We start from the raw sequence: 26,187 nt of genomic DNA on the forward strand, positions 1-26,187 counted from the left end.
CCGCTGTGGGATGTTACCGGACCTTATGATCCTAGGACTGGCCTGGGGCTTTCAGTTTCCGTGGTACTTGGGCTTAGTCTTTGTTCTGACTGTTCTGTTTTACAATTTGGCCAGATTTACTGAAAGCCAGGGCTCCTTGGGGCTTGTCTTGTGCCGGGCGATATGGTTCCCTTGGGACAGCCAACTAAAGTGACCTGATGGTGGGCTTTTCTGCATAGCAAGCAGAAGGTTTGCGATTGCTCAGCTGTCACTCTTGCGCCTGCTTGTACAATGGTGTTTAAAGTTTTTTTTTCTGTGTTTATCAGTGACGTGGCCTTGCGTCCTCTCGGTTCTTCCTGTCTTATGGGCAGGTGTTTATCGATGCTCTTCTCTTCAGGGGGCTCGTTGTCCTCCTTACGGAGGTGTGGTTCCTTTTTTTAGGGGCCTCTCCTGTGTTTGGGAGGTTGGAACAGATGTTTTATCTGGTTCAGGGATTGGTCTGCTCTTTGAGTTGTTCCTTTCCATCTGGGGAGAGGCTGGCTCTGCATTGAGACTTTAGTTGGGTGGCTTTGCTAGATCTCCTTGGGTCTAACGCCTGCTCGATTGTCTCTAGGTTGAAGTGGCTGTGTCCATTCTTCCGCCCTTTTGGGGGCCGGTCTTGGGGTTCTTTTCTGTTACCTTGCTTTCAGATCTGCCATTGCTTGGGCTGGTCTGGCTAGGTGTAGGATCTGAGATTTGTTGTTCATCCTCAGGTCTCGGGGTGCCAGTGTACTTTTTTTTTTTTAGAGATTCTGTGCCTCTCCCCCTTTGAGATCTGTGAGTAGGCCTGGCGGCCTTGATTGCCTTGAGTATGTCCTCTGTCTTGGAGGTTGGGCAATCTGTTATTTTGTTTGGCCGCTTTTTCCTTACTGATAGTGTTTCTCCCTGTCTTCCTACGGATGGCAGCGTGTTACTGGACTCAGATGTTTATCTTTCTGACTTTGCTACTTGTAATTTTTCTGTTTGCTCAGTCTCTGAGTTCTGACGTTTTGAGGACTTTATCTTCAGCTGTCTTTTTCGGTGCTGTTGCACGATGTTGGGAGATGTTTCTTCTCCTTGATGATGCCCGGTTGCTCCTTGTGGGTTGGGCGTCATCTCCCCTTGTTCTTGGGATCCATTCAGGTCTCTGAGGACTTGGCCTTCTTTTGAAGGTTTTTTTTCTTTTTTTGGATATTGCTGTGCCTTTTGGGTATTACTTTGGCTCACCCTTAAATTATGCTCACCTGTATTTTTTCTGTGGGACGTCTCTTATTTTTTATACTTCTGGCATCTTTTCACCCTGGTATTTCTTCTACTGTTTCTTGTTCCTCGGCAGGATGAGGGAAGTGGGAGGAGTATTTAAACCTTTGGTTGGGGTGTCTTTGCCTTCTACTGGTGGCCAGGTTCTTATTTCCCAAAATTAATGAATGCAGCTGTGGACTCTTTCCATCTGAAGAAAGAAAATTATCAGGTAAGCATAATTTAAGATATATATATATATATATATATATATATATATATATATATATAAATGTCCAATAGGCCAGCACTCACGGTTAAAAGAACAGCTACCCTGGGTGCTTCCACAATATAGATAGTCAGCAAAGAAAGAATGCACTCACCAGGATTTTAAGTGTTATCTTTAAATGTAAAAGGTAATACTGAAAATCCTGGTGAGTGCATCCTTTTTTTTTGCTGACTATATATGTATATATGTATGTATGTGTATGTGTATTAGAGCCCTTTAAGTCAAGTAGATGAAAACATGAAAGATCATATTTATGCTTTATGCAGTATTCATATTTAATAAAGTGTTATACTGTGTATGTACAGTAAATATTTCACATTCCAATGTTCTTCACATAGGGAAACATTTTCTATGTATTTTTAAATTGATATTTATATATATATATATATATATATATATATATATATGTATATATCTATACTTTTATATAATCATCTATAACCATCACCATCACCAGAAAAAAACAGTGCAATGCTACAGCGGATCATGTCCGCCCGACACTTAGTAAATCTACCCCTACGAAACACCACATCTTTAACCTAGGCAGCTGCATATTTTCTATGAGGCCTAAGTTTTCTATCTATCATACCCTGACAAGTTGACAGGGCACCATGCAACCCATATGGTAACACTATACTCGAATAAGCCCTCTCTCATGTAGAAAAATACATTTTTCCTTTGCCATTTCCATCAGGGGTACCTGCAAATGTGCCATTTCGTTAAGTTTACAGTACTTAAATTTCTGAATTCCCCTAATCTCTCTAATAATTTGTCAACTTGAGGCATAGGGTAAACATCAAACTTAAAAATGTCATTCAGTTCATGAAAATCATTTGGCTTGGGCACTAGAACAATGGAATTGTTTCATTCACTCTGTGAAACTTCAATTACCCCTAAGTAGAGCATCTTCTTAACTTCTGCATTAACCGCCTCTCTTCTTGCCTTTGGTATTCTGTAAGGCTTCCTTTTCCCTGGCTCTGTAATAGGTTCATATTTAATAAAGTGGTTTTCCTGGAACTAGGGAGAAAATATATTTTTTTTAAACAAAATCCCTAACTTCCTGCTTCTGATGAGGTGCCAGAGTCCCTGCAAAAAGTACTTTAGGTTCATTTTTTATTACTTTGTGAGTAGGTTTATTTTGCATCATCATTAAAACCCAGGGTTTTAGTACATTTATGTGGTAAATTTGTTCTGACTGAATCCTGCCTGGCTGTTTTACTTTATAATTTACCTAATTGACCTGTTCAATAATTTCGTACTGTCCTTGCTTGCAAGGAACTTAAATTCAACTGTAGCAATCAGTACAAGAACTCTATCCCCAGGTTGGAAGGCTTTTAGCCTTGCATTCCTATTGTAACTGACACCCTTCTATGCTTTTTTCAAATTTTCCCTCAATACTGGCATTATGGCTTCCATTTGCTCTTGCATTTGTGCAATTTGTTCTGTAACACTGCAGTGAGGAGTGTATTTCTGCTCCAATGCTTATTTAGCAATATCCATTATACCTCTGGGATGTCTTCCATATAATAACTCAAAAGTCGAAGAATCTGTGAAAGATTGAGGTACTTCTCTAATAGAGAACATAAGGTATGGCAACATACAATCCTAATACTTTTAATCTTTGTCTATCATTTCTTTCATACAGGTGGTGAGAGTCTATGATCCATTATTCCTGGAATTACTCTTCCCTGCCACTAAGAGGAGGCAAAGATTCCCAACCCCCAAGAACTATATAAAACCCCCTCCTAGCTCAGTGGTACCTCAGTCTTGTTTTTGCCTCTGCACTAGGAGTTTGAGGAATGAAGATGTGCATTTGATTCTTAATTGAAAGGGGTTCTCATCCCGATTTGAGGCCCATTTTCCCTCAGAATACAGTGATTGTTGGAGGGATGTATCTGGAGTATAGGTTGTGGCATATATTTCACCTATTGGTATTTAGTCACAAGCCTTTCTACAGATGTCACAGGGACTTGTCCTTTGTCTCCTTCTGTTGGTTTGTCAATATACTCTTATTCCAGATATTCTGCTGTTATATTTCAGCACAGGTTTTGGCTTCCTACCGAGTGCCTATTGGTAAGTACTTTATTTTTAAATTTTATATTTGGCACTCTATAAGCCTGTTAGGTTATTTATTATATATGTATATGACCTTGGGACAGTTATATATTTTTAGGTAATTTCCATTGCGTCCATTTTTTAACATTAAATAGCTTTTTGCATGTGTATATTTTTAAATGATTGCTGGATATTTTTGCGCGTGTACTTTTTTCATACATCCACATTGACGCTCCTCGGCTTTTGTGCTTTTGTGCGTTGGTGTGATGGCGTATGTTTTGTCATGTTTTTTCTTTATATGACACAAGATTGACATGTGCCTCCTCTCTTATGTATGCAATTTAGTTAACAGGTGACCCAGTTGTTGGCATTATCAGTGAATTAGTAGATGCTACTCTTTGGTATAATTAATTATCCCACCTACAGTAGTATCTCCCAAAATGATTAATGAAGAGATTGTAGTTCCTTCTTTGTGTCCTAACCCAAAAAATTAGAGACTCTTACATAATTTAGATGTGGTCAAGTCTTTAAAGTTCTATTTACTCGCCACAAAAGACTTCTCATGCCTACCTTAGGGTAAAAAAGTGACAGCTTTACCCTAGGTTCTTGGTTAAACAACTTAATTTATAAAGCTTATTTACATTACAGCACATTCTACCAGATCAGTTCACACTTCTTGTTCTTTTAAAAAATAAAGGTTTGGTTAAACAGATTTACAAAGCATCAACCTGGTCTTACATACTTTTAGTAAATTGCAATCCATTTTGATGTTTTTGCTTCTTCTGAGGCAGCTTTTGGTGGGAAAGTCCTACAAGACGCAGTGTCTAGTAAATAGGTGCCTACCTTTTTTCCCCCAACATTCTGGTTGGTAGCTTCTGTATGGCTGTACTGTCCCCTTTAGAGCAAGAAAAAAAATAGCTAAATGATCTGGGCGGAGCATAAAGAGAGGGATATAAGCGGGAAATGGGTGTTAAAATTGATTTATAGATGGAGAGTTGAGGTTTTGGACTGCGATAGATAATTAAACTTTTAAAAGGCATGTAGTAATTTTTTTTAAAAGTGTGATTTAAGTGTCCCTTTAAAGCAGGGGTGGGCAGACTTTTGTAAGGCAAGGACTACCTTTAATTTTATTCCAAGTGCCGTGGTCACCTAACTAAAAAAAACAAAAAACACCATTCACTGGCTGAAAACTGTATTATTTGCCACAAATACAGCTTTAAAATTCAGCTGCACTCTTTAATAATAAATACAGCTGCGCTCTTTACTTACTGCGAGAGCTCTCTCTTAACGTCACGCTGGGACCATCAAGCAACCTTATCTGTGTACCGCGCCTGCATATGAATAAGTAGTCTTACAATAAAGATGGCTCGAGTCTAGGGCTAGCGGAGTAGTCAAGCCTGGAACACATGGAAAACCCACAGCTCAGGTAAAACAATGACAATTAACTTTTTTCAGCCAATCATAGACAGACTCATTCTACAAAATAATTTTATTTGCTGGACGCCATGTCAGGTTGATTAGGGGGCAGGTCCTGTTTGCTGCTCTCCATCCGTTTACTACTAGTTGAAGACTACTGCAAATAGTTGGGACAATGACAGCGGCAGGACCTGCAGGCTCTGTACCGCCTTACACAGCAACCAGAGACTGGTATTGCAGCAACAGCACTGACCTGCACAATTTGGTGACAACAAACTCTGGGGACAGAAAGCTGCAGAAACTAGCACAAAGTATAGCTAATATTAGTGTGTCAGAGAAATTATCAGAGAGCAGCATCAAAGCCTGGTACAGAGTAAATAAAAGAACCTGAGGGGGTGTAACAGACCCTGGGGGAAAAAACAACACCAGACCATTCACCCAGCAGAGCCTGGTGACAAGTAACGGAGGACAGAACTAGAAAGTAGCAGCAGAATATCAGACAGGGCAGGGCCTGGAACTGCCAAACCCAGGGATACCGAGCAGCATCTCAGCCTGGTGCATGAAGAGTCTGTACTATGGACTCACCGCTCTTGAGACAAAAAGGAGAGTTTGGGACAGGCAGTAACCAAAGCTGGGGCAGCGAGTTCAGCTAAACTGCGTTGCACATGCTGAAGTACACATACGCCGTCATAGACTCATAGCTGATTTCAAAAGTCTGCATAAGAGAAACATTTCTCATACATCTACGGTGGTGAGGCTCTTCACTCAGAATCTAGATGTGTGAGAAATGTTTCTCTTATTATGCAGACTTTTGAAATCTTCCAGGCGGTCGCCTCAAAATACACTCGCGGTCCACTGGTAGACCTCTTGCCCACCCCTGCATTAAAGTGAATGTAAATTTTGATGCTAAAGTGCCCGTTTATTAAAAATTTGATTAAAAACAAGGGCACTTTAATTCATCAAAATTTACATTTCAGTCGTGTTGTGAAAATACTTACCTTTTAAACTTGACAGCCGCTTCAGCTTCCCCCGGTCGTCGCAGAAAATGTCAGAAATGATGGATTGGTCATCCTCCAATCACGTCTTTCCCCCCGGGAATCAGTGTCTGATTCAAAGCCGTGATTGGAGGAAGCCAGATTCCTCATTTTAGACCCAGGAAGAGGCTTTGCGACAGCCAGAGGAAGCTGGAGCAGCTGTCAAGATTAAAAGGTAAGTTTTTTTTTTCACAACACAAGTGAAATGTAAATTTTTATGAATTAAAGTGCCCCTGTTTTTAATCGGATTTTTAAAAACCTGGCACTTCAGCATCAAAATTTACATTCACTTTAAGCACTTTAAACCCTAACATGAACCCCGAGTCTAAACACCCCTAATCTTACACTTATTAACCCTAATCTGCCGCCCCCAACATCGCCGACACCTTCATTATATTTATTAACCCCTAATCTGCCGCTCCTGACACCTCTGCCACCTACATTATACTTATGAACCCCTAATCTGCTGCCCCCAACATCGCAGACACCTAAATAATATTTATTAACCCCTAACCTGCCGCCCCCAATGTTGCCGCAACCTATCTACATTTATTATCCCCTAATCTGCTGCTCCCAACGTCGCCACCACTATAATAAACATATTAACCCCTAAACCGCTGCACTCCCGCCTCGCAAACAATAGTTAAATATTATTAACCCCTAATCTGCCATCCCTAACATCGCCGCCACCTACCTCCATTTATTAACCCCTAATCTCCCACCCCCAACGTTGCCGCCACTATACTAAATGTATTAACCCCTAAACCTAAATCTAACCCTAACACCCCCTAACAAATATAATTACAATAAATCTAACTTAAAATTCCTATCATTAACTAAATTATTCCTATTTTAAACTAAATACTTACCTATAAAATAAACCCTAAGCTAGCTACAATATAACTAATAGTTACATTGTAGCTATCTTAGGGTTTATTTTTATTTTACAGGCAAGTTTGTATTTATTTTAACTAGGTAGAATAGTTATTAAATAGTTATTAACTATTTAATAACTACCTAGCTAAAATTAATACAAAAGTACCTGTAAAATAAAACCTTACCTAAGTTACAATAACACCTAACACTACACTATAATTAAATAAATTAACTAAATTAACAACAATTAAATTAAATTAGCTAAAGTACAAAAAAACAAACACTAAATTACATAAAATAATAAACAAATTACAAGATATTTAAACTAATTACACCTAATCTAATAGCCCTATCAAAATAAAAATAAAAAAATAAAAAAAAACCCTAGCCTAAACTAAACTATCAATAGCCCTTAAAAGGGACTTTTGCATGGTATTGCCCCAAAAGTTATCAGCTCTTTTACCTGTAAAAAAACATACAAACAACTCCCCCAACAGTAAAACCCACCACCCACACAACCAACCCCCCAAATAAAATACTATCTAAAAAAAACTAAGCTCCCCATTGCCCTGAAAAGGGCATTTGGATGGGCATTGCCCTAAAAAGGGAAGTTAGCTGTTTTGGGGCCCAAACCCTAACCTAAAAGTATAACCCACCCAATACACCCTTAAAAAATCCTAACACTAACCCCCTGAAGATCGACTTTCAGTTCTGAAGACCGGACATCCATCCTCAAGGAAGCGGCATAAGTCTTCATCCAACCGGGCTGAAGACTTCAACGAAGCCGGGAGAAGTCTTCATCCAAGCAGGGCGAAGTGATCCTCCAGACGGGCAGAAGTCTTCATCCAGACGGCATCTTCTATCTTCATCCATCCGACATGGAGTGGGTCCATATTTAAGACATCCGACGCAGAGAATCCACTTCATCTGACTACTACCCGACGAATGAAGGTTCCTTTAAGTGACGTCATCCAAGATGGCGTCCCTTAGATTCCGATTGGCTGATAGATTTCTATCAGCCAATCGGAATTAAGGTAGAAAAAATCCTATTGGCTGATGCAATCAGCCAATAGGATTGAAGTTCAATCCTATTAGCTGATCCAATCAGCCAATAGGATTGAGCTTTTATTCTATTGGCTGTTCCAATCAGCCAATATAATTCTATCAGCCAATCGGAATCTAAGGGACGCCATCTTGGATAACGTCACTTAAAAGAACCTTCATTTGTCGGGTAGTCGTCGAAAATCAAAATCAAAATCATCACCTTGTCATGAAGTACTTCATAAAGTAATATGGTCTAGTAAAGTTGGGTGAAGCGTGGGTTAGGAACTGTTTGGCCACTTTTGGGCCATTATTAGTAAGAAGGGGGGAAAGGGAGTTCAAGAGACGCTCTAAGAGGAGTGGGGGGAGGGAAATGGGGAGCGGAGCCATATAAAGCACCAGCATAGCAGAATATGGTAGGGGTGGGTGAGGGTTATGCTGTATATTTACAAATGTGGGCTTTAGAAAGGAAAGGACGCATCTAGCTCAAGGCATATTGATTAACCAAATGAGGTGCATCCGTTATAGGTGTCATATACAAGAAGCCCCAGATATGACGGTATGTTATAGTAAAGATGCATAACAATTAGTAAGTACCAGTATATAGGCACATACATATATACAGAGTGTCAGTTCCGCTGTTGCGACTAATATATGGAAGATATATAGCAAGCATATGACTTATAAAGTGCAGACCGACTGTTTCTATGATAATATATTAACTCTATGCATAGGTTCTACATGCCTGTAATAAACTGCATACCTATTAGTCAATGCATGTAAAGTGTGTCTCTGAGTCTAATATATAATCCTTGCGGATCTTTAAGAGGAGAGACTCATATAGGAGATAAGTGAGAATGCATAGTAATTAGTGAACATACAGGTTCATATATATATATATACAGAGCATCTATTCTGCAATTGTAACTAACATGTGGAACATATATAGTAGATATACGATTCGAAAAATGCACAGATACTGTTCCTATCTTTTACCTCTGACTATATAATAAATATACACTTACCTCGGCAAACCTTTGAGCTAATGAAATATTTGAGAATATTAGAACCTGTTCTATAAAGAATGGTCACTCCTAACATTACAATAATAAAGATGTTACAGATGGTCAGTATAATTTGATCTAAATAAGTGCTATTAATACTTATACTATATATAGAGGATATGCTTTCCTCCGTGACTATATATATTATTGGTGTGCCATAGGTATACATGGTTAAACAAACGCACAAAATATAAACTTTAAACATAACGACCATTATAGCTAATAACAAATAACATCGTCTGGGGTGTTGGTAGTCAAATCCTGAATTATAATCAGCAGTCTGCTAGTGCTAGAGCCCCTAAATGCTACTCTACATGTAGGGAACCCTCAAAAAGAAGCTAAAGATAAACCCTCAGCTAGAGAACTGAGAACACTGCGGTAAAAGGGAATCTTAAAGAAGAGCAATATAATAAATAGAGTGAGCTACAAACTGTTCTCGTTACACTTCAGGCAATATGACATTGACTAGCTAATGTAACACACACCAATCATAAATGTATGTAGCGTGACCTACCAAATTAATTATACAAATGAGAAAAACAGGAAAGAGTACATAAGAGTAAGTCATGGACTGGATCCTACAGCAGTGTTCAGTACGTTTGAGAGTATTATCATGCGCTTTGCTAGCTTACTAAACAAAATGTTTTAACTGCAGTGACTTAACAGTATTATATAAATTTTCATACTTAAACATGTGCAGGCTAATTATGTGTGTAGCCCTCAGCTGGAGGAAGTGAAAGCTTGAATATAATATATGAGCCTAAGTAATCTATGTATAGTAAAGCATATCATCTGTGTAATCCTTAGTTAACTCTCTTCTGCTTTTGCACAGATAATTAGATGAGCGTATTGCCCTGCATAAGGATCAGCGTCATGAGTTGGGTATTACAAAAGAAGACCATAACTGTAAAATTAGGCTGGCTAAAGGAATTAGGTCACTTACTTCAAGCACTAAATTAGTGAGATCTAAACAGTTTAGCTTGGAATAAAGAAGAGCAATAAATACCTATTAAGTAATATAAGTAACTACTACCCAATTATGAAATAACATAAGAACAAGAATAACAGTATATAATGATATCATAACACTATTAGTGCTAGTGTCTCAATGCTTCCTCCAGATTATAAAATTATATGTGCAGCTGCAGACTGATATATAAAATACACAATCTCAATACTGTGCTTTGTGGACTAAAATGTTACTGGCAATAGGGCCATGATCGTTAGGAAAATACCAGCCACTGCGTTATTGATAAACAGTATGTCCCTCATCAAGAGGGTAGAATACTTGTCTGGGCTCACAATGTATATCATTAAAGATAGCAGTCATTAGTAAACCCGTAGGCTCCTGTGTCTAGTGTGAGAGCACATTAAAAATTCCCAAAAGTCCCATGTAGATCTCTGCACAAGCTGATGTCTGCGTGTCTCCTGTAGGTAAATTTAGGTGCGATTAGGTTAGGAAGTCTGATAATTGCGTTTGGTGAGACTGTATCTAGTCTCCCATGTAGATCAATTGTTTAACTACAGGCAGCGCACCTAAACTGACTGGGACCCTCCGGTAGAAGAGCCTACCCGATACCAGCTCTAATAGTGTCTGTTAGTATGTACCGGTAGGGACTGCTGCTTAGTATGTGACTTCAATCGGCTGTCAACTTTTAGTGGCTTTTTCCTTTCCTCTGCATCAGGGGCACCTCCGGCTGAGCTGTATAATGCAGCTTAGGATCCATGTTAGTGGCAGAGGGCTGCGGGTACCTCACAACCATGTACTGGGGAAATTTCACTGGTTGTGATATCTCGGCAGCCATGTGGAGCGGGTCAGCTGTGCGCGATTGTGCCGGGTTCCTACTGATAGGTCCAGGCAAGATGCCGGGCAATCCCCATCTGGGCTGCCATTCTTGCGGTCGGTCCATAGAGTATTGAGCAGGCAGAGTATCCTCAGTCTGAGCCGCCACATGGGTGTCTGAGGAAGGAAGGAAACGCCATCTTGGTTGCGCAGCCCCACAAAGATAGCTCTCAAGCTGTGAAATTGACCATCAGCTTTCACAAACAGGTCCTCCAGCAGAGAAATAAGGTGAATGGGAGAGACTTCCATTCCAAGAGTAGGGTAAGGAGAAAATATAGGTACTTAGGACTTCGTAAATCCGAGTTTTAGGAGTCAGGCTTCAGGAGCTCTGCTAATGTACGTCTTTCCTCTTTGATAGTTGGCTCCGCCCCCAACTACTGACTTTTAAATGCGTTAGGACTCTTGACTGGGTAGGGTGTACCGCTCACTTTTTGGCCTTCCAGGATAGACTCGTAATACCGGCGCTATGGAAGTCCCATAGAAAAAAGACATTACGAAGTTTACGTAAGTCGTTTTGCGGTAAGGCCAAAAAAGTGTGCGGTGACCCTAAACCTGCAAGACTCGTAATATCAGCGGGCATAAAAAAGCAGCGTTAGGACCTGTTAACACTGCTTTTTTACCCTAACGCACAACTCGTAATCTAGCCGAAAGATTGGTGCAACATTTTCTTACTGTACGTTTCCCTAATTCATGTCTAAATCCTGTTTAGATTAGTAAAATATAGTTATCTGTCTGTCTATCTTTACAATCTAGAGAACTCTACCATTAAATAGCTGATACAGTATGCTGTATATATTTTTATGTTTATAGATCCCATTCTCTGTTAGCAATTGTATACTGTATTTCCCTGCAATAAATTGTATTGATTTTTATATTATTTTTAGAGATGGAGGTTATAGAATATCACCACTACTTGGTACATTCTGTTCAGAAAAGCCTCCTGCCATTATCTCACACAGCAATAAACTTTGGATAAAATTTAAAAGTGACAACAGTTTGGCCAGTTCTGGATTTTCAGCTCATTGGGAAATTGCATCCACAGGTATATTAATATTTTTATTCTTTTATACTCATTTCTCTTAGAGCAATTATACTTTTTTGCCTACATTTCTGTTCGCTTGATCAATAATTTGTTTGTATATTATCAGGGCTCATTGGATAAGATTTAATTTTGTTGCTCTTTTGTGTAAGTGAAATTAAAAAAACAAACGAAAACTTAGTTATATGTCCCTTTCACAAACAAGCTTAGTACATAAACTAAAAAAAAAGAGATCAAAACAAAATGCGGCACCCCGTGTTTAGCTAATTTACATGTTACTTAACTTATGAATAAAGCCATATAGTAAGTACTACATCTCTGTTATGTGCCATACTGGGTTTGTCTACACCCTTCCCAAATGAAGACATTTTTTAAATGGCTAATATTGTATTTTTTTTCAGGTTGTGGAGCAACCCTTACAACAGTATCTGGCAGCTTTACGTCTCCAAATTACCCTATGCCATATTACCACAACTCAGAGTGTTACTGGTTACTGAAAGCATCTAGTGGAAACATTCTAGAGATAGAATTTGAGCATTTCAATTTAGAATCTGGCTCAGATTGTGTTGGTGATTACCTTGCTGTAAGTGCATCAGTTCCTTCTTTTTGAATTACTAGATTAGTCATGGCTTTTCCTAAAATCTGAGAATCTCAGGCATACTTTGTTCAACTCTTTGTCACATGATTACTTATCATTGGATCAAAAAATGTTATGATAGGGCATTTGAAGTTTAAGGGATTGGTCATGTGATTCTCATGGCTGTCTACAACCTGTCATTGTTAATTTATCTGTGTGTTAGCATCTTTTAAATATATTTTCTTTATTTACTACACACTGTATATAGGTTTGCTGGTCATACTAATTGGCATTAATAATTATGCAGGCCCATTAATTCTTTGTAGTAATCTTATTAATCTTATCTATAGAACAATACATGAAAAAATACTGCTACATAGTATTGCAATTACATTTAAATGATTGACAGAAAAATTGAAATTTGAATGGATGAAATCATATTACATGTTTAGAAAATTAACATCCATAATTTAGGGTGAATTGAGATTGTCTTTTATATATAGATAAAATGCTGCAAATTTAATTTTTATTTTTTTTCTGTGTCAGTGTTTCTGTGTCAAAAAATGCATAGTTTTGGCATTTTTTTAAAAAATTTACGCCTAGATTACGAGTTTTGCGTTAGCCTTAAAAAGCAGCGTTAAGGGGTCCTAACGCTGCTTTTTAACGCCCGCTGCTATTACAAGTTTGGCAGGTACAGGTGTACCGCTCATTTTTCTTCCGCGACTTTTCCATACCGCAAATCTTTTCTATGGGATTTGCCTAACGCTGGTATTACGAGTCTTGGAAGAAGTGAGCGCTAGACCCTCTCCTGGCAAGACGTCTACCGCATTTAAAAGTCAGTAGTTAAGAGTTTTATGGGCTTACGCCGGAACATAAAATTCTTAACTAAAGTGCTAAAAAGTACACTAACACCCATAAACTACATATTAACCCCTAAACCGAGCCCCCCCCCCCCAACATCGCAAACACAATAATAAATATTTTTAACCCCTAATCTGCCGACTGGACATCGCCGCCACCTACATTATACTTATGAACCCCTAATCTGCTGCCCCTAACATCGCTGCAACCTACATTATAGTTATTAACCCCTAATCTGCCGCCCCCAACGTCGCTACAACCTAACTACACTTATTAACCCCTAATCTGCCGACCGGACATCGCCGCTACTTTAATAAATGTATTAACCCCTAAACCGCTACACTCCTGCCTCGCAAACACTAGTTCATTTTTATTAACCCCTAATCTGCCTGCCCTAACATTGCCGACACCTACTTACATTTATTAACCCCTAATCTGCCACCACCAACATCGCCACTACTATAATAAAGTTATTAACCCCTAAACCTAAATCTAACCATAACCCTAACACCCCCCTAATTTAAATATAATGTAAATACATCTAAATAAAATAACTACAATTAAATAAATTATTCCTATTTAAAACTAAATAGTTACCTGTAAAATAAACCATAAGATAGCTACAATATAACTAATAATTACATTGTAGCTATCTTATGATTTATTTTACTGGCAACTTTGTATTTATTTTAACTGGGTACAATAGTTATTAAATAGTTATTAACTATTTAATAACTACCTAGCTAAAATAAGTACAAAATTACCTGTAAAATAAATCCTAACCTAAGTTACAATTACACCTAACACTACACTATCATTAAATAAATTTATCTAAACTACCTACAATTAATTACAATTAAATACAATAAACTAAATTACGAAAAAAAATAAACACTAAATTACAGAAAATTAAAAAAAAATACAAGAAGTTTAAACTAATTACACCTAATCTAAGCCCCCTAATAAAATAAAAAAGCCCCCCAAAATAATAAAAAGCCCTACCCTATACTAAATTACAAATAGCCCTTAAAAGGACCTTTTGCGGGGCATTGCCCCAAAGTAATCAGCTCTTTAACGTGTAAAAAAAAAGAATACAATACCCCCCGCCAACATTGCAACCCACCACCCACACACCCCTACTCTAAAACCCACCCAATACCCCCTTAAAAAAACCTAACACTACCCCATTGAAGATCACCCTACCTTGAGCCGTCTTCACCCAGCCGGGCACCAGTGGTCATCCGATCCATCCAAAGTCTTCATCGGATGGGCCAGAAGAGGACATCCAGACCGGCAGAAGGCTTCATCCAAGCGGCATCTTCTATCTTCATCCATCCTACGAGGAACGACTCCATCTTGAAGACCTCCGGCGCGGAACATCCTTCTAGGCCGACGACGAATGACGGTTCCTTTAAATGACGTCATCCAAGATGGCGTCCTTCGAATTCCAATTGGCTGATAGGATTCTATCAGCCAATCGGAATTAAGGTAGGAAAAATCTGATTGGTTGATGCTATCAGCCAATCGGATTAATGTTCAATCCGATTGGCTGATTGGATCAGCCAATAGAATGTGAGGTCAAAGGGCTATTTGTAATTTAGTGTAGGGTAGGGATTTTTTTATTTTGGGGGGCTTTTTTATTTTATTAGGGGGATTAGATTAAGTGTAATTAGTTTAAACAAATTGTAATTATTTTATTATTTTCTGCAATTTAGTGGTTTTCTTTTTAGTAATTTAGTTTATATAATTTAATTGTAATTCATTGTAGTTAATTTAGGTAATTTATTTAATTATAGTGTTAGGTGTAATTGTTGCTTAGGTTAGGTTTTATTTTACAGGCAAATTTGTATTTATTTTAACTAGGAAGTTATTAAATAGTTAATAACTATTTAATAACTATTGTACCTAGTTAAAATAAATACAAACGTGCCTGTAAAATAAAAATAAATCCTAAACTAGATACAATGTAACTATTAGTTATATTGTAGCTAGCTTAGGGTTTATTTTATAGGTAAGTATTTAGTTTAAAAAAGGAATAATTTATTTAATGATAGGAATATTTATTTAGATGTATTTAAATTATATTTACGTTAGGGGGTGTTAGGGTTAGACTTAGATTTAGGGGTTAATAACTTTATTATATATATTATTATATAACTTTATTATAGTGGAGGCGACATTGGGGGTGGCAGATTAGGGGTTAATAATTGTAGGTAGGTGTCGGGGATGTTAGAGACGGCAGATAAGGGGTTAATAAAATTTAACTAGTGTTTGCGAGGCGGGAGTGCAACGGTTTAGGGGTTAATATATTTATTAAAGTGGAGGCGATGGCCGGTCAGCAGATTAGGAGTTAAAAATTTTATTTAAGTGTTTGAGATGTGGGGGGTGGGGCTCGGTTTAGGGGTTAATAGGTAGTTTATGGGTGTTAGTGTACTTTTTAGCACTTTAGTTAAGAGTTTTATGTTACAGCGTTAGCCCATAAAATTCTTAACTACTGACTTTTAAATGCGGTAGGAGTCTTGACAGGAGAGGCTGTACCGCTCACTTTTCCCAAGACTCATAATACCGGCGTTAGGAAAATCCCATTGAAAAGATAGGATACGCAATTTACATAAGTGGATTTGCGGTATGCTCGAGTCTCGGAAAAAAAGTGAGCGGTACACCTGTACCTGCAAGACTTGTAATACCAGCGTTAGGAAAAAAGCAGCGTTGGGACCTCTCAACGCTGCTTTTTAAGGCTAACGCGACTCGTAATCTAGGCATGTATTTCTTAAAGGGACATTCTACAATAGAATTTTTATTATTTTAAGAGATAGATAATCCCTTTTTTTCCCATTCCCCAGTTTTGCATAACCAACACAGATATATTAATACACTTTTTACCTATGTGATTTATCTAAGCCTCTTCTGACAGCCACCTGATCACATGAATTTTTATTTATTGACTTGCATTTAGTACTATGTTGTGCTAAATCTTAAATAACTTCTCAGGCATGAATCTATCTTTTTAAACAATAACAATTTTAGTGTAGACTGTCCCTTTAAATATATTTTTTTTCTTAAAGATATATGATGGCAATAATACTTATTCACATCTATTGGAAAAACTTTGTGGAAATCGACTGCCAGATTCAATCCGATCTACTGGAAACAATTTATATGTGAAGCTGAGAACAGACAGGCACATATCTTACAGTGGTTTCCATGCTACATATAGGCAAGGTAAGTGTTCTTCTTTAAATAAATGTATTTTTTATGTATTTCATATTGGTAATATAGGCAAACATTTAACAAGCCAGACAAATTCATTTGAGGTATATAATGTATATAGGAAAACTGGAAATAGATTGTTTTAGTGTAAAACAGAGAAAGGTTAATGTAGAGTCGTACTGTGGTATGCTGAATTAAAATGTATTTAAAGGGACAGTAAACAATTTGTAATCACAGCCTTATTCTGCAGTATGTTAATAGAACAGAATAACACGTTGCTGCAATTGTTTTTCAATGATTAAACCCCGCCCACAGCTTTCCTTATTTGAAGGAACAAATTTGGATTTGAGTGTGCATAAGACAGAGCTTGCCACTGTTATCATGTTAATGAAATCTCTATTGTTTGGCGTTAGCAGAAATGATAAGATAAACTGCAAATGAAATACAGATGTGTAGCAGAGTTAAGCTTGTGGAGACTGCCATGTGCTCTTTAAGAATTCAGGACTGGAAAATCCACACTTTTCAGACTTAAATTACAGAAAAAGGGGGGGAAAGTATATTGCAAAGTTGTTTTACTATGCACAATTCAGTATTTTACTATACTTTTTTAAGAGACATTCTAATGCAAATATTAAATTAGTTACAGAATTTTATTTTTGTATTACTGACCTTAAATAACTACAGCCTAGATTACAAGATAAGAAAAAAAGGGTTAAAGTGTGTTAACATCTCCAGAGCATAATCCTTATTATTTACATTTTTATGCTCCTATTATAAGGCTAAAGTTATTTATTAGTCTTGTAGCATCTTCATTTCTGATAGCATGGGTATGTTAATTCCCTCCCATAATAGGTTTCTATAGGGATGCGCAGTAAACAATTGCTTAAGTAGTATAGTCCTTCATTAATTCAAGTTTAAAGTGATGGTAAATCCTAGCATATAACAAACACTAGGATTTTAAAAATAAACATTAATTTCTGTCATTGTCAAAAAACCTATTGCAAATCTATTGCTAACTCAGCGCCTCCGGCCGCCCACTGCACAGCGCTCTTCTCCAATGAGGTGAAATTTCCACCTCTAGACCAATAGCCGTGCTAGGATGTCAGTTGGTTTAGAGGTGGAAATGTCACCTCATTGAAGAAAGCGTTGTGCCATGGGCGGCCGGAGGCACTGAGTTAGCAATATACTTTCCTCACAGATTTTTTGGAAACAATGACAGAAACTAATGTTTATTTTTATTAATGGTAAATCATAGCATTTGTTATATGCTTGGGTTTACCATCACTTAAAGCATAAATCACTTCACATATACACACATGCACCTTTGACCTCTTCACAGATCCGCCACCCCTTGTCATATCTCTTTAATTGACACAAAACCTTTTTCTTTCATGTAATTGGCAAGAGTCCATGAGCTAGTGATGTATGGGATATACAATCCTACCAGGAGGGGCAAAGTTTCCCAAACCTCAAAATGCCTATAAATACACCCCTCACCACACCCACAGTTCTTTTTTACAAACTTTGCCTCCTATGGAGGTGGTGAAGTAAGTTTGTTCTTGACTTTCTTCTGTGATAAGCGCTTCTCAGCATTTTGAAGCCCGATTCCTCTCAGAGTACAGTGTTTGTCAGAGGGATGTGAAGGGAGTATCACCTATTGAATTCTATGGTTTTCCTCACAGGAAATCTTTTCAAAGCTTCTCTGTTATTGGTCGTAGAGATTCATCTCCTACCTCCCTTTTCATATAGACGATATACTCTCATATTCCATTTCCTCTACTGATAACTGTTTCAGTACTGGTTTGGCTATCTGCTATATGTGGATGGGTATCTTTCGGTAAGTATGTTTTCATTACTTAAGACACTCTCAGCTATGGTTTGGCACTTTATGTTTATTAATATAAAGTTTTAAATATATGTATTGTACTTATATTTGCCATGAGTCAGGTTTATGTATATTTCATTTTGCAGACTATCAGTTTCAAAATTTGGAAACATATTTGGGAAGGTATTTTTTCTTACCTGGGGTATAGTCTTTCTTGAAAATTGACTGCTTTTTTTATTAATTTTTGCGGGCAAAATTAAGCTTGCAAAGTCGCAAAATGCTGATATTTATGGCGTCATTCTTGGCGCGAGAATTTTTTGGTGCGAAGGTATGTTCGGTGACGCAAATTCATCTTTGTTGATGCCAGATTTCCTTGCACAAGGTTGCATCTGTCATGACGCGAGTTGCGTAATTTCCGGATGTTGTTAGCACCAAAAAATTTCATTTTGCGTTGTGCGTCATACTTGGCGCCAAATAATTTTATTATTTAAACCCCACTGCCTGATAACAGTTCTACCAAAGATAAGTGTATCTGTTGTAAGTTAGCAGAGATTATATCTCCAGCTGTAGTACAGTTGTCATAATAAGCTTTTACATGCAGAGAATGTATCCATCAGTACTAGTACAATGCCTGTTGTGCCTTCAACATCTAATGTACATGATATACCAGTGAATATAAAAGATTTTATTGCTGATGCGATTCAGAAGGCTTTGTCTGCTATTCCGCCTTCTAATAAACGTAAAAGGTCTTTTAAAACTTTTCATAAAGTTGATGAAATTTCAAATGACCGACAACATACTGAATTATCCTCCTCTGATAAGGATCTATCTGATTCAGAAGATCCTACCTCAGATATTGACACTGACAAATCTACTTATCTCTTTAAAATGGAGTATATTCTTTCCTTGTTAAGAGGTGTTGATTACTTTGGATATTGAGGAAACTAGTCCTCTTGATACTAAAACTAGTAAACATTTAAATTCTGTTTATAAACCTCCTGTGGTTACTCCAGAGGTTTTTCCATTTCCTGATGCTATTTCTGATATGATTTAAATGGAATGGAATAGGCCTGGTACTTATTTTATTCCTTCTTCTAGGTTTAAAAAGTTGTATCCTTTGCCAGCAGTTAGACTGTAGTTTTGGGGAAAAAATCCCCAAAGTTGATGGGGCTACTTCTACTCATGCCAAACGTACTACTATTCCTATGGAAGATAGTACTTCTTTTAAGGACCCTTTAGATAGGAAACTTGAATCTTATCTAAGGAAAGCTTATTTGTTTTCTGGCTACATTCTTAGGTCTGCTATATCTAAGGCTGATGTTGCAGCTACATCAACTTTTTGGTTGGAAAGCTTAGCACAACAGGAAACAGATCCTGATTTGCCTAGCATTGTTTGCTTGCTTCAACATGCTAATTATTTTATCTGTGATGCTATTTTTGATGTCATAAAAATTGTTGTTAAATCTATGTCTTTAGCTATTTTAGGTATAAGAGCTTTGTTGCTCAAATATTGGAATTCTGACATGGTATCTAAGTCTAGATTACTATCTCTTTCTTTCCAAGGTAACAATTTATTTGGTTCTCAGTTGGATTCAATTATTTCAACTGTCACTGGGGGGAAGGGAGTTTTTTACCTCAGGATAAAAGATCTAAGGGTAAATCTAAAGCTTCTAATCGTTTTCGTTCTTTTCGACAGAATAAGAAACAGAAACCTAATATGTCCCCCAAAGAATATTGTTCCAATTGGAAACCTTCTTCAAGTTGGAATAAATCCAAGCCTTTTAAGAAACCAAAGCCAGCCCCCAAGTATGCATGAAGGTGTGGCCCTCATTCCAGCTCAGCTGGTGGGGAGCAGATTACAATTTTTCCAGAACATTTGGGCAGATTCTGTCCAAAATCAATGGATTCAGAGTATTGTCTCTCAAGGGTATCGAATAGGATTCAGAGTAAGACCTCCTGTGAGAAGATATTTTCTCTCACATGTCCCAGCAAATCCAGTAAAGGCTCAGGCTTTTCTGAAGTGTTTTTCAGATCTAGAGCTTTCAGGGGTAATCTTACCAGTTCTGTTTCAGGAACAGAGTGCCAACTTTCAAAATGGTGACTATAAGGACTATTCTGCCTTTTGTTCAGCAAGGTCATTATATGTCCACGATAGACTTACAGGATGCATATCTTGATATTCCGATTCATCCAGACCACTATCGGTTTCTGAGATTCTCTTTTCTAGACAAGCATTACCAATTTGTCGCTCTTCCATTTGGCCTAGCGACAGCTCCAATAATTTTTTTAAAAGTTATCGTTGTCCTACTCTCTGTAATCAGAGAACAGGGTATTGTGGTGTTTCCTTATTTGGACGATATCTTGGTACTAGCTCAGTCTTTACATTCTGCCAAATCTTAAACAAATCAACTATTGTTGTTTCTTCAAAGACATGGCTGGAGGATCAATTTACCAAAAAGTTCCTTGACAAGGGTCACCTTTTTAGGTTTCCAGATATATTCAGTGTCCATGACTCTGTCTCTAACAGACAAGAGACAAATAAAATTGGTTTCAGCTTGTCGAAACCTTCAGTCTTAATCATTCCCTTCAGTGGCTTTGTGCATGGAAGTTCTAGGTCTCATGACTGCAGCATCGGGCGTGATCCCCTTTGCTCGTTTTCATGTGAGACCTCTTCAGCTTTGTATGCTGAATCAATGGTGCAGGGATTATACAAGGATATCACAATTAATATCCTTAAATCCCAATGTTCGACTCTCTCTGACTTGGTTGGTTTGATCACCATCGTATAGTTCAAGGGGCCTCTTTTGTTCATCCAACCTGGACTGTAATCACAACAGATGCAAGTCTTTCAGGTTGGGGAGCTGTCTGGTGATCTCTGACAGCACAAGGGGTTTGGCAATCTCAAGAGGCGAGGTTACCAATCAATACTTTAGAACTGCTTGCTTTTTTCTGGGCTCTTCAGGTTTGGCCTCTGTTGAAGAGAGAACCATTCATTTGTTTTCAGACAGACAATATCACAACTGTGGCATGTGTCAATCATCAGGGTGGGACTCACAGTTCCCTAGCTATGAAAGAAGTATCTCAGATACTTTCTTGGGCGGAATCCAGTTCTTGTCTAATTTCTACAGTACATATCCCAGGTGTAGACAATTGGCGAAGCGGATTATCTCAGCCGTCAGACTTTACATCCGGGGGAGTGGTCTCTCCATCCAGATGTGTTTTTTCAGATTGTTCAGATATAGATAGATCTGATGACTTCTCATCTAAACAAGAAACTTCCCAGGTACTTGTCCAGGTCCAGGGATCCTCAGGCGGAGTCGGTGGATGGATTAGCAGTTCCTTGGTTTTACCAACCTGCTTATATCTTGTCTGGATGTCCAGTTGCCAACCTTGGCCACTTACTTTAAGACCAGACCTTCTGTCTCAAGGACTGTTTTTCCATCAGGATCTCAAATCGTTAAATTTGAAGGTATGGAAATTGAACGCTTAGTGCTTAGTCATAGAGGTTTCTCTGACTCAGTGATTGACACTATGTTACAAGCTAGTAAATCTGTTTCTAGGAAGATTTATTATTGAGTTTGGAAGACTTGTATTTCATGGTGTTCTTCTCATAAATTCTCCTGGCATTCTTTTAGAATTCCTAGAATTTTACAGTTTCTTCAGGATGGTTTGGATAAAGGTTTATCTGCAAGTTCCTTGAATTTAAAATGAAATTGTTTTTCCCTCTTTGTGCCCTAATCCTAAGAATTCTTTGGAGAGATCCTTATATTCTTTGGATGTTGTAAGAGCTTTGAAATATTATGTTGAAGCTACTAAAGATTTCAGAAAGACTTTTAGTCTATTTGTGTCATGTTATGACTACCCTCTCCCTTATTCTCTATTCCTAAGTGCCATGTGTGTGCCTTTTACTCAAATTACCAATTTCCTTCTGTGCTATAAAAGCCTCCTCCCATCTCTATACGTTGCTTGATATTGATACACATTCTCCTAATGTGCTTCAGCCATTGCTCCTACGCATTCTAACTCTGCCTTCTGCAGATATCCACTTGCGTTCAGCTGACTCCTCTACTGCTACGCCCATCTAGCTACGAACAGCTGTTGTCCTCCTCCTGCTTCCTCTAGCGGTGACGTCACACGCCAACTTCGGCTAGCGCTGCTGCTCCGATCTGCCATCCACTTTGTGCCTCTCTGACCGCTCAACCTAAGCCCTCCTAAAGATTCATTCAGGTACCATTACCTTTATGGCCAGTATATTACGCTTATATCAGACTGTTATTTAGTAACTTATTACTTTTTACCTTCACTGAATTCAGTTAGAGGGGTTTCCTCCCACTAAGCTCTGTATTACCGTTTTTCCTATGATTGGTATATAGACAAGGTTTTCTTGCTGTGTGAATTTCTATACTCACAGGTGGCAGCTATAGAAACTTCCTGCTCTTGTATTACCATCTAGTAATTGCTGTGATTATACCTGGGTTTAATCATTGCTTCCTTAAGTAATTATTGTTTCAATCCGGTTTAATCCTTGCTACAAAACACATATTTACATCTCAGCAGTTGTGGTTCAACAATATTATTACTTATCTTTACAGAGAAAAAAACTTTTATCACAATTTGTTGTCTTTTTTGGTTCTAGGAAAGGTCAGAAAGCTTCTGCCATTTCCTTGGCATCTTGGTTAAAGCTTTTGATTCATCAGGCTTACTTGGAGTCGGGTCAGGCCCCGCCTCAGAGAATCACAGCTCATTCTACTAGATCAGTCTCCACTTTGTGGGCTTTTAAGAATGAAGCTTCAGTTGATCAGCTTTGCAAAGCAGCAACTTGGTCTTCTTTGCATACATTTACTAAATTCTACTGTTTTGATGTATTTGCCTCTTTCTAAGCAATTTTTGGTAGAAAAGTTCTTCAGGCAGCTGTTTGAGTTTGATTCCTTTGCTTATGTTTAAAAGTTTTTTTCTTTTCAAGTATGAGAAAAACTTATTTTTTGTTTTTGGATGTGGATTTAATTTTTTCATCGGAAAATGGCTGTTTTTATTTTTATACCTCCCTCTCTAGTGACTCTTCTGTGGAGTACCACATCTTTGGTATTACTATCCCATACGTCACTAGCCATGGACTCTTGCCAATTACATGAAAGAAAACACAATTTATGTAAGAACTTACCTGATAAATTAATTTCTTTCATATTGGCAAGAGTCCATGAGACCCACCTTTTTTATGGTGGGTATGTTTTTTTGTGTAAAGCACAATTATATTTCCAGTTCCATTTTTTATGTTTTTTTATACTCCTTTTTCTATCACCCCACTACTTGACTATTCGTTAAACTGAATTGTGGGTGTGGTGAGGGGTGTATTTATAGGCATTTTGAGGTTTGGGAAACTTTGCCCCTCCTGGTAGGATTGTAAATCCCATACTCTCTAGCTCATGGACTCTTGCCAATATGAAAGAAATTAATTTATCAGGTAAGTTCTTACATAATTATTATTATGTTTTTCCCATTAATAAACCTTTGTTTCCTGTGTGTTAAGTCTAAATAATATATACACACACACACACACATATATATCTTTGCACTCAAATCCCTTAAAACATAAAAAATAATTTTTATTCAATTTTAATATTTAACACCTTTGCTACCGGGACTTCCAGATAAAAACTTGACCAAAATACCAGAGAATTTTAAGCAATTTTGCTTTCACTCCGATGTTGGTATATTTCATGCCACCATTTCATTGTCAAATGCGATCATATGAAAAAATGGTTAACTTCTTCACAAACTTTGGGTTTCTGGTATCCCCTTTGTTCAGAAATAGCAGACATGCATGGCTTTGCCATTGGTTTTGTGTAATTAGAAGGCCACTAACTGCAGTTCCGCACCACACTTCTGAAATTCCCGGCAGTGAAGGGGTTAATTAATTTGCTGGTAATGGAAATAGTATAGTAATGTAGGTATTACCCTCCTACCTGACATCTCTTTACCCTGATCCCTCCTAAACAGCTCTCCCTCCACCCACACTCATTCTCACCATCTTAGGTACTAGCAGATAGTCTGCCAGTTTGCGGTTAAGGGCTTTTTAAATGTATTTTTATTATTATTTATTTTCTGCAGTATAGTGATCCCTCCTCAAACCTCCCACCTCCCTTATCCCTCCTAAACAGCTTTCTAAACCTTTCCCCCTGTTAGTATATGGCTGGGTTATAATACAATATATATAAAATAATTATTCTTTAAAACAAACCCCCAATAAAAATGCATATACGAAACAATTAAAATGTAATTTCCTAAATTCTTTATATTAGTTAACATTTATAGACACATTGAATTATATTTATAGGAACCAGATTATGAATCAAACTATACAAGCGTAAACTGTTACACTATTCTTTATAAAGCAAACCAAATATACCTTTAGAATTAACCTTATTCACAATTGAATTGCATTACATCACCACAATTAAATATCACAGTATGGATCATTAACTTCCAGACCAGTACAACTGAACTACTTAACCTAAAATTTATCCTATATAACTCTAATTTAAAACATCAGGAATTATATATATTATTTGTGCAAAGAGCCAATTCCTATGCCAATTTATCTCAGCTGAAATAAATTCTTAATTATCTACAATTAAGACAAATTCTAATATATATATATATATATATATATATATATATATATATATATATTTGCAAAGATAAATTACTTATACTTTACCACTACACCTCTTGCCAGCACCAACGGTGATTGTAACAGACAGTGACACAGTTTTGGCTTTGTTACCATATAAAGACAGATGCTTATAGATCAGAAACAGCTTATATAGTATTTATTCGTTAGCTCATATCAAACAAAATGATGCAGCATAAGTTACGAGGGCCCTAAACCATCACACATACACATCACTCATACAGCAAAAAATAAGAAAATGAAAAATATGCAGAGATACCTCTAAGGCCTCCCAAGGAGGGGGAAAACCCACCAGCAGTCCAGGGTAAGCAGGTAGATAAGCAGATAAATGTAATACGTCCAAGTCCCTGAAAGTATGTTATAGGTATATTTATCCCAGATAGTAAAGGGTCTCCGCTATTTGTAAAGTTTTCCTCTAAATAGACCCAGGAACATAGAGGCTTAATTTCTGCAGCCACAGCTCATTCACTGACCCAACAATCAATGTATTAAACACCAGTCCCAGGCTAATGGGTTCAGTAGTACTGTGCAAAGTGTGTCAAAGCAAGCGTGATTTTAGTTAAGCAGTCGTAGTAACCACTGATACCTCCAATATGACAACTTATAACAGCATAAGTGCCTATGGAGAACAGTCTCTAGTATACTTGCTGTTCATAGTGCAGTTCGGCTCAATTCTACTCAGGTCATCCACCGCAACTTGTCTCGGTCAAAATGAATTTAGCGGCCCAACCTGTCCGGATCATCCACTGTTACTTGGCTTAGGAAACACTTAGACACAGCACATGTAGTGCTCGTGGCTCTCCTGTCAACTGTTGATGGCGTCACTCCGACGTGCGTTTCGGGACTGCATTCTTTCTCAAGGAGTCATAACCAGATGGCATATCGGGGAGAATAAGTGTCTGCTAGTGACTGCTGATTGGTCATGCTGAGAAGGTACAAAACACTTACACACTCACTCATTCCATATATACAAAGTCATAAATCCAAAAGCAAATACACAATAATATATTCACAGGAGCACTGTATGATTTAAATTATCAGGATAAAGTATGTATATATACAAATGTGTAAAGAATAAGAATACAATAAACAACCTTTAATAAACTGTATTTTCATAAGATTCAATAACA

At 37.6% G+C, this 26,187-nt stretch overlaps 1 protein-coding gene across 1 annotated transcript in view; it reads left to right on the forward strand.

Moving 5' to 3' along the window:
• The window catches only part of CUBN (cubilin), a 749,121-nt gene that overhangs the window by 210,827 nt on the left and 512,107 nt on the right, over window positions 1-26,187 (forward strand). The window contains exons 24-26 of the mRNA XM_053713984.1: window positions 11,739-11,896; window positions 12,295-12,476; window positions 16,397-16,553. Of these exons, the coding sequence (XP_053569959.1) occupies window positions 11,739-11,896; window positions 12,295-12,476; window positions 16,397-16,553 (497 nt within the window). The remainder of the gene's footprint in view (window positions 1-11,738; window positions 11,897-12,294; window positions 12,477-16,396; window positions 16,554-26,187) is intronic.

This window comes from Bombina bombina, chromosome 5, assembly GCF_027579735.1.
Source record: "Bombina bombina isolate aBomBom1 chromosome 5, aBomBom1.pri, whole genome shotgun sequence".
NCBI lineage: Eukaryota > Metazoa > Chordata > Amphibia > Anura > Bombinatoridae > Bombina > Bombina bombina.